The sequence below is a fragment of the Dendropsophus ebraccatus genome, chromosome 5 (assembly GCF_027789765.1).
Source record: "Dendropsophus ebraccatus isolate aDenEbr1 chromosome 5, aDenEbr1.pat, whole genome shotgun sequence".
Classification (NCBI taxonomy): domain Eukaryota; kingdom Metazoa; phylum Chordata; class Amphibia; order Anura; family Hylidae; genus Dendropsophus; species Dendropsophus ebraccatus.
In genome coordinates, this window is record NC_091458.1 from 99,783,062 (window position 1) to 99,793,477 (window position 10,416).

The 10,416-nt window shown below is 45.6% G+C and overlaps 1 protein-coding gene across 4 annotated transcripts in view; it reads right to left on the minus strand.

The window, feature by feature from the left end:
- The window catches only part of DCUN1D2 (defective in cullin neddylation 1 domain containing 2), a 48,024-nt gene that overhangs the window by 14,457 nt on the left and 23,151 nt on the right, over positions 1–10,416 (minus strand). For 2 of the 4 annotated variants that reach the window (XM_069970807.1, XM_069970808.1), the window contains exon 2: positions 1,316–1,532. In XM_069970807.1, coding sequence (XP_069826908.1) covers positions 1,316–1,532 — 217 coding nt within the window. Of the gene's footprint in view, positions 1–1,315; positions 1,704–10,416 lie in introns of all 4 variants that reach the window. The other 2 variants (XM_069970810.1, XM_069970809.1) reach the window with 2 other exon arrangements.

The window sequence follows — 10,416 nt, forward strand, 5'->3', positions numbered from 1 at the left end:
TCTTTGTGTTTGGACAACCACTCATGCTATTTTCAGTTCTACCATTAAAGGCCCTATTCCACGGAACAATTATTGTCCGTATTCGACCGATATTAGCCGTTACGGCCGCTAATCGTCCTGTGGAATAGAAGGCAACGATCAGCCGACATCATTCATGTCGGCTAATCGTTGCAGTTGTTTCTCTTTCAAACATGTTGAAAAACAAACAACTGTGATAGCAGCGATCTGCTTCAGTCTCACCATGTGTAATAGGAGTGGCGGCAGCAGACCAACACTATCCTCTATGGGCTGCCCAGACAATCTAGCGATCACCCGGGCAGCCCCCCCGCAGCTCCCCGCGGCCCATTTCGCACTCACCCGCTCGCTGCTGCCATGTGCAATAGCGGCAGCAGCGTACGGGGAACGAGGAGCAAACGAGCGCTGGCAGCACTCGTTTGCTCCTTGCATTCGGCCCGCGGAATAGGGGCTTTAGGGTATCGCCACTTATAGATGCATATTTGCAGCATTTCACATTCGGCAAACCTGCACCAAGCTGTGAGGATTTCGGTGCAGTTTTGCTGGCTGTGGATTTTAGAGCAAAGATCCACAGCAAAACTTGCAAAGCTGTGGATTTTCCACTAAAGTCTGCAATTTTGCTGCAGATTTGACATGTAAAACCTACACTGCAGATAAACTTCCACTGAGGGTTTTTTCTGCAGTGTGGGGACAAAATCTCATCCACTTTGCAGTAAGGGAAGGTTCACACTACGGAATAGGGGCGGATAATCCACCGCAAATTCTGTCGCTCGCCCCGCTCGTTCACATCTCCGTCCATGCCATAGGCTCCATTCTATGTTCCGCCCTCCGACAAAAGAATTGACATGTCAATTCTTTCAGCGGAATTCACCCGACCATAGAAAAGAGTCTATGGGACGGGTGGAAATGCACGGCCAATTATCTGCCCCTATTCCATAGTGTGAACCCACCCTATCTCTTCTACATGTCACTGCATATTAAGAGTTCTCCCAACAAATGACATCACCTATTAACAGGATGTATGTTTGCTGGAGGTGCAGTCACTGGGACCCCCACAACCACTTAAATGGGAGTCCCACATATTTGCACGAGCCCCATAGAATGAGAATTGGCGGTGAGGAACAGGGGGCTTGGAACTGCCATTCTAGTGACTGGAGCAGTTTTAGTGGTGGGGATAGGCAATAAATGCCTTTTCTGAGAACTCCCTTTTAGTCACAGTACCTGCTCCCTGCCCATCACCTCTGGTTCTTATCCATATCCTTCAATGTTAAGTGAGAGAGAAATAAACGGAGCTCCTTACCTTTGTAGCGGTTATATAATTGCTCTAGTTTCTTTTTGTCTACTGTACTTTTCATTGATTCTTTGCAGTACAAGGCTGTATTCTGGAAGTAGTTGTCTGTTGCCAGTTCTAGTTTCCAGTCATTCTGTGTTAAACAGTATATTGCAGTCCTTTCCCCAGCCTGGGTAAATGCCATAAACTGGCGCACCTTGTCCTTCTGAGACGATTTAAGTTTATGCTTTGGGATGCAAAAGAAGCAGCAGAAGTGGTTTCAGCATTGTACTCATGTTATTCATTATAAAGAATAAAGTCTCTTCACGTGCGCATGCTTCATTTCAGCATTAAACGTCATATCAGCATAAGACGACAAAGCTTTCTTCTTCAGAGCTTAAAATGTCTTATCTGTAAACTCAAAGGACAGCATCTCTATATATCTATAACAGACAAACCAGACTTCTAAAACACTCTACCACCACTAAAGGAATATAAATCCAATGGATTTATCAAAACTACAACTCCTATCATAAGCTGTCCAAAAATGATGGGAATTGTAGTTTTGCAGCAGCTGGAGGGCTGGGGGTTTGAAATTTGTGCTCAACAAATTCAAATAAGGGGGAAAAAAACAACAAAATCACAAAAAATACATCCCAATTATCAAGACCGACCTATCTATCTACATGAAAACAGCACGACTACAGCACTCCAAAATGTGGAGAAATAAGTGTGGGCTTATTTACCCATGAACAACAGTGCTGTTGTTCATGGACAAATAAACCCACGCTTATTTATCCACATTTTGGAGTGCTGTAGTCGTGCTGTTTTCATCTACTTAGCTACACGGTTGGTACCTGGTGTGACCGCTAGCACCCCATACAACTAATAGTTGGTCCACATCCACCAAGTGGCATATAACTTCTCTACTGAATTTATTGGGGAAAAGTAACGGGTCATTTAATTTTAGTTAAAGGGATATTCTAGCCCCTAAAACGTATCCCCTATCCTGTAGATTGTGTGATCGAAGGGGTCTGACCCCTATCAGACATTTATCCCCACCTCTCCAGAACGGGGCCCCAACTCTCTGCTTTGCATGAAGCAGTAGGTCAATACACTCTCCATGCATTGTCTATGTATAGCACTTGGGAATCTCTGGGATGCCCACAATAAATACATGGAGCACGTGCCAACCCACTGTTTTGTGAAGCGAGTCAGGGCCTATTCTGGAGATCCATCAGCCGAGTTGGGCATTTTCCCCCTGTGCAGTGACAACATCGGAACTCATGGGAAAATGAGTTCTGACTGGGATCCTGGAACCTGTGGTACAGCACATCGAGGGCACGGGGAGAGGTATTATGTTCCCCCCACCTACTGGCAAATCTTGAAATTTTCCCTTAAGGCCTCTTTCACATGCTGCATAGATTGTCCAAAATTGCGGACAGCACGACAGACACATTTATTTCTGGCTGAGAATGACCCCATTGAGAATACAAAAACACATATTTTCCAGGGGGTCACAATGAGACCACACGACACAACTAAAGGAAATGATTCCACTAAATGAGGTAATACTATCTGAAATTTGCTATATCATTTTGTAGCCTCTGCCTAACTGACTAAAATAGTGTTTACATTTATCTCTTCTGCCCCAAATACCCCATTCCCAGGAAAGAGCTATTTCTCCTTTTGCCTCCAGATGTGAATTAGCCCTAATACCGAAAGGGGACATAAATTTCAGGCTTTATTATGTTGTCCAACAAGTGCGGACAACTCTTTCAGCATGATCTAGTGAGACTAAATGGATAAGAAAGTGGAAACATGCATGTAGGGCAGTGCGGCAAGGTGCGGACATTGAGATGCAGGGTGGGCGGCCTCTAGCTGCTAACCCAGTCCTTACACATAGCGGAATGAGGTCCCCGGAGGAGGCCACAGGGACAGCTGAGTTTGGGTGACTGGGGCAGATGTGATAGTGTCGCTGCGGGTGCTGGAGCTGTACAGCAGGATTGGGGATCTGCACTGCGCCCCCGATCTCGCTGTACAGCTCCAGTAACCGCAGCGACGCTGTCACCCTATTCTGCAGTCCCTGCGGCCTCCTCCTCCTCCAGAGACTGGGGACCTCTGTGTGTGACCAGGAGGGGAACCTGTGTGCCAAAGGTGAGAGGAGGAGAGGTGTACCAGGTATTTGCCCTACTGCCTCAGTCACCCCCAGCTTGCCCCTCATCTATACCTGTACTAGTTCACCCCTCAACTGTTCCTGTACTACTACTACACCCCTCATCTGTACCTGTACTACTACTACATCCCTCATCTGTACCTGTGCTACTTAAACCCTTATCCACTACACCTCCACTACTACACCCTACCTAGATGGAGGCACAAAGAAGATCACCTATAGTATAGGGGGGCACAGAGTGGCACATATTTGGCAAACCTACTTATATGGGGCACAGAGGGGGCTTGTTTACTACATGGGGTACAAGGGGAGCACTGGTAAGCAATACAGCTGTGTCAAACGTCATTAAAAAAACGTATGTGACGCTGCAAGGAGAAAAAATGTCTGTTTACTTAGCAAAAAAAAAAAAAATCAAGAATCATCCAAAACTAAAAAAAAACAACAAAAAAAAAACAACAAGATTTTATTTTTTGGCCATATCGCCCAGCCCTACATGCATGTGATATAAATGGTGGATTGGATGCAGAATCTGAGTCAAATCTGACATGTATTGGGCCCAAGAGTCTGTAGCACAAGTAAAAGGGTTAACTCAAGATTAGAAGAAACATGGATACTTTCTTGCAAAAGCAGCACCACAACTGTCCCTAGGTTGTGGGTGGTATTACAATTCAGCTTTATTTACTTTAATGGAACTGAGCTGCAAAACAGAGGCCAGACGAGGTGCTATTCCTAGAAGAGAGCAGCCATGTTTTCCTAAACTTGGATAACCCCCTTCATGGATTTGTTCCCCGTCTGGCATGATGTGTCAATATCATGCCGGCACTGGGGAAACTCTTTGAATTGATGCAGCACTGTAAAGGCCCTATTACACGAAACGATTATCGGCCGTTACGGCAGATAATCGTCTTGTGTAATAGAGCACAATGATCAGGTGACATGAACGATGCTGACTGATCGTTGCAGTTGTTTTTTCTTTCAACACGTTAAAAGAAAAACTACTAATATAGCAGCGATCTGCTGCAGTCTGTGGAATAAGAGTGGCGGCAGCAGACCGCTGCTATCTGCTATGGGCTGCCCGGACGATCAAGCGATCACTCGGACAGCACCCCCTGTACTTACCCGCTCACTGCCGAAGCGTGCAATAGCGGCGGCAGCGAGCAGGGAACGAGGAGCAAGCAAGTGCTGACATCGCTCGTTTGCTCATCTCCTTCTCCCCATGTAATAGGGGCTTAAGCAATTCAAAGAGTTTCCCTGCTGCCGGTATGATATTCACATCATGCTGGGCGGGGAACAAATCCATTACATTCCTTCCCCGTCTGTAACGCAAATTTGAATGCCCCCTAAATGCTCCTTCATTGTGGTGCACCTGCATACCTGTTGTACAGGGAACCGCACCACAGACCCATTCACTTAAACTGAACTGCATCATGGGAGGATGGAAGTGCCACTGTACAGGAATTAAAAAAAAAAGCTAAGAAAATAAACAAAACTAAATTACATAGGTGCTTCCACCCATAAGATTGTCGGAGGTGACAAAGCTCAGACCCCCACTGATCAGAATAACCTAGCATATACTACAACTAAGCTAGAATCTTAGAAGATGGCAATACCTCATTAAGTGCAGTTTAAGACACTATATCAAAGTCAGGCCTTTTATTTGTAATGTAATGTTCTCTGTAATGCATTTAAGATCCTCATCCGCCTTCCTTCTACACAGTTGATTTCACAATATATTATTTATTGAGAACCAGTAATAGTACAGTGTGAAATAGCTAACTCAGCATGAGGACACAGCACGTTTCCCTACCCCTCACACATCACGTTTCAGCGAAGAGGACAAGCTAAACATTTGGTCAGCAATCTCTGGTATATAGTCTCTAAATGTACTTAGCATCACTGGAGGAGGGCATTGGAAGCCTGGGACACATGCCAAAACTATCTAATGGGTAACACCAATCCAAATGCTAATTCCTTCATCAATATTAGTATTCCGTGTGTCTACTTTATGGTGTTTGCCCACCACTTATCTAGGTTCTTTTAAGGGCTATTACGTGATTGCACAAGAGCATGATTCAGCCTGGCATCTAATCCTTTCCAATGTTGGTGAAAACACATGCAAAATGGTAGGCCATAGGCTGCTCCTGTGCCAGTCAGAGCAGGACCTGGCGACTCCTAAATATTTGGCCTGCCGATAACCCAGGGTGGGCATAAGCCTTCTGAAAATTACCAAATTCACCCAATAGTCTATTGTGGGTGGGAGCCTGCACCTTTTACAGTTCAAACAGTACAGACCCAACTGGTTCAAGTCAGTGGGTTTAAGTCTCTCCATAGGCTAGCCACGCCTCACCATTAGGCTTCATCCACACAGGCATTTTTCAACTGACCCATTGATTACAATGTGGTCATCCATACATTTGTTTTGAAAATAGATTTATTTATTTTTTTGGCCACTGATCTATTGCGCAAAAAGTAGGACCTGCACTTATATAGGCAAAATTGGGTGGACACAATTTAATGACAATTATTTGCCATTAAATGGCGACCATCCACTCAATTTCAACAGTGTGTGAACATAGCCTTTCTGTGTTTTCAATCCACTCTTGGTTTTGATTGAACAATACTGACCAAAATACTGAGGAAAGATACAGTGTGGGAACATAGCCTTAAGGGTCTGTTCACACGTACAGACTCGCTGGGTATTTATCGCTGCGAGTTTCTAAACATAAATTCACAGCGATACGGATTGCTATCAAGTCAATGTATGTGTATTCTCGCTGCGTGTTTGGTGCGATTTTTACATGCGAGTTTTGATTTTCACAGGCAAGTTCAACACCACAAAAAACGCAGCTACTTTCATGCGAGTTTAATGCGAGTTCTGTGCGAGTTTTACACAGCGAGTTTGTACGTGTGAACAGACCCTAAGGGTACAAACACACACACCGTATACGCAGCGTATTTACTGCTGCGATACGCAGCAAATTAAATCTAAATAACTGAACACAGCATTAAATCTGCACCATCAAATCTGCTGCAGATCTGCTGCGTATACGGTGTGTGTGTTTGTACCCTTAGGGTGCCTTCACACCTACCGACTCGCAGCGTTAATAACGCTGCAAGTCAGCTAGGTCCTGGCAGATCACTGTCAGTACATACACGCAGCGGTCTGAACGACCGCTGCGTGTATGTAAATCTGCCGGCCACTTAACTCCTTCTGATGCCGGCCGGCCGCCTCCCGCTCAGCTCTGTATACATTACCTCCTCGCTCCACGGGGTCCCGGCGTACTGCTCTCGCGCCCGGCCAATCAGTGTGTTGCCCTGCCGCAGCCACTGATTGGCCGGGCAGGAGAGCAGGACGCCGGGACCCCGTGGAGCGAGGAGGTAATGTATACAGAGCTGAGCGGGAGGCGGCCGGCCGGCATCAGAAGGGGTTAAGTGGCCGGCAGATTTACATACACGCAGCAGTCGTTCAGACCACTGCGTGTATGTACTGACAGTGATCTGCCAGGACCTAGTCGCTAGGTGTGAAGGCACCCTAAAAGGGTTTTCTGATTAAAACCTACTTGTCCCACGGGGGTCCAAACTCCCTGCTCCCAGTCGATCTCCAGATCCCCACCCCGGGCTCCTTTGTTTTGAATAGAGTCGCGGGTCGGCACGTGAGAGATAAGCGCTGTACTCTGCTCTCTCGGGCGGCTCCATAAAGAATGAATAGAGTTGCAGGTCACGTGCTGACCCGGACTAAATAGACAAAAGGGCCCTGGGCCGAAGCTGAGATCGCTGGGGGGGCATGGAGGTCAGACCCACTGTGATCTCTTACTTGTACCTTATCCTGCGGAACCCCCCTTTAATGATGCTATATGTCAAAAAGAAAAAAAAAGTGCTTATATGGCAACAACTTATAGCAACAAGTTATAGCTCTTAGAATGCGACAATTAAATAAATGAAGAAACTGGTTTGAGGATTAAGGCCCAAATTAGCTTGGTTACTGGGAGATTTAATATGCTTCCTAGAAAACCCCTTAAGGGTGCCTTCACACGTACCGCATCACAGCGGATTTATTAAAATTTGCAGAAATACTCGGTGCTGTTAGCCATGGCCTACTTAAAGAAGTCCGGCAAAAATTTTTATTAAAGTATTGTATTGCCCCTCAAAAGTTATACAAATCACCAATATAGAGGATGATGGCAGAGGGATGCTCAGTGTCCCCCTGCCATCATCCTCTCCAGCAGCCACATCCCGCACAGCTCTGGGAGTCGGGTCGTGACATCACCATTTTCTCTAGGAAGTGAAGCCTTGATGCAGAAGTAAGTGCAGGGAAAAAAGCAATTTATGTGCATATTCTGTAATAAGTGTATATTGGTAATTTGTATAACGTTTGGGGGGCAATACAATACTTTACTAAAAATTTTTGCAGGACTTCTCTGTTAACTCAGCGGCTGCCGGGCTAAGAGGCGGCAGGACAGCACACTGATTGGCTGAGCGGACAGGTGATGTATTTGCTTTGCAGCCTGGCTGCTGCTGGGATTAGTAGGCCTGAATGAAAATCCGCTGTGAGAATGCAGAGCATATAGGCCATAACAGTACACAGTATCACAGCAGATTTTGCTGTGGAGCTCGCAGCGTGAAATCTGTTGTGACACAGTACGTGTGAATCCACCCTTATAGGTGTTTTATTACTTCTAGGAAACATCAGTCAGTCAATTTTGACTGTGACTGATACTGGGGTGTTATATCCCAATTCTCAATACCAAAACAATACTTTACAAACCATGGTGCCTTTTCAGGTAGGTGGGCACTAATGGGGAGGGGTCTGAGGGTCGGCCAGGAAATGCAGAGGCCATGTTCTCTAGATTCAGCAGGAACTGCTGCTAAGAGCCTGCCAGCACTTTCTGACCCTCAGAATTTAAATTTGTCACTTGTCTTTTTTTCGCCTTACATTTTAAGGGTGCCTTCACACCTACCGACTCGCAGCGTTAATAACGCTGCAAGTTGGCTAGGTCCTGGCAGATCACTGTCAGTACATACACGCAGCGGTCTGAACGACCGCTGCGTGTATGTAAATCTGCCGGCCACTTAACCCCTTCTGATGCCGGCCGGCAGCCTCCCGCTCAGCTCTGTATACATTACCTCCTCGCTCCACGGGGTCCCGGCGTCCTGCTCTCCCGCCCGGCCAATCAGTGGCTGCGGCAGGGCAACACACTGATTGGCCCCGTGGAGCGAGGAGATAATGTATACAGAGCTGAGCGGGAGGCGGCCGGCCGGCATCAGAAGGGGTTAAGTGCCCGGCAGATTTACATACACGCAGCGGTCGTTCAGACCGCTGTGTGTATGTACTGACAGTGATCTGCCAGGACCTAGCCGACTTGCAGCGTTATTAACGCTGCGAGTCGGTAGGTGTGAAGGCACCCTAAGACACATTTTTCTGTTTCCACCAGCTAAGCTAAATGCTATTTTTTATGGGACACGCTGTACCCTTCAGTTTACCATATAATGTATTATTTGTGAGGGGTAAAAAGAATGCAGTTGTGCAATTTTGAGAAGCAATGTTTTTCCCAATACCATTATGATACCAAATTTGTAAATTTTTACTACACCGGCATCGCCAAGTGAGGGGTCTTTCTTGTGATGTCATCTGTAGTTTTTAATGGTTCCAATTTGGTGCAGATGTGACTTTCTTGATCATATTTTGGGGTTCATTTACGAAGACCGGTGTACTGGTATGCCAGTCTTAAATTAGGCCTTACCCCCCAAATTCACTAAGAGGCCTGACCTGTGCCTGCCATATGGTGTAAATCAGGCACGGGAGGAGGCCACGTTTCCTCCCAGCTCCACCCATCGGGCAAGTGGGGGATGCAGCTGGTATACACAGGGAGAATGGGCGAATCAGCACCTTTTCCCTGGCGTACTCCAGAGGCACAACAATGGTAAATGTTCCCCTTTAATCCTCTTTTCTGTTATATGATGTGACCTAAAATCAGCCGTTTTGACACAATGTATTTTTTTCTTTCTAATCTACACTGTTCATTGTGCAGGAACTTTATATTTTATTGCACTGTGTGATAACAAAGACGTTACAGCTTTCTTAAGCTTAGATAATTATATTTTTTTTGTACTAGGGTTATTACTTCACTTTAATGGCACTTTCATAAGCAATCATTTGATTGATTACATAGATCAATACCATGCATAGGTATTGCATTGATCTACTGAATCAGCACACTAATCAGCTCACCATACAGTATTGAAATCCTAGAACCCTGGGCATTGAACTGTTTGACCCTGCACAGTATTGTTATCATATTGACGTACTGATGCAACCCTAGAATGATATGTTGCATCGGCTGCTTTTACAGATTAAACCTAATAACTAAAGAAAATAATTGCACCACGGGCCAGAGTTTGACATGACTAACATATAGGATACCCCTTTTTTCATGGTTACAGGCCTAGGTGAAAAATCACTAGACCTGTAACCATGACATTGGTGCATCCTCGAAGTCTAGAGGAAAGAAAGTTTCACCAACAGGACAAATAGGGATTCTTTACTGTAAGAGCAGTGAGACTATGGAACTCTCTGCCACGTGACATTGTCATGGCTGACTCGCCTAACAAGTTCAAAGGAGGCCTGGATGCTTTTCAATAAATATAACAATACAAGTTATGGGCACTAAATATGACAGGACATTGATCCAGGGATTATATTGGAGTTGGGAAGAAATTGTTCTCCCTGTGACGGGGCAATTGCCATCTGCCTGAGGGTTTCTGCCAGACAGTAACTTTATTAACCATGTAACCTGGTGCTATGTTTTTTCTAATTCTGGATAATTCCTTTGGTTATTTCCTTCCTATAAATTTAGGGTTGTCCACCTTAAGTCTCAGACATAACCCTGGGAAGGAGGTCCTACTGTATTCAGGACTCCCATAGAAGTGAAAGGGAGGGAAATGGGTCTTTTTGGTG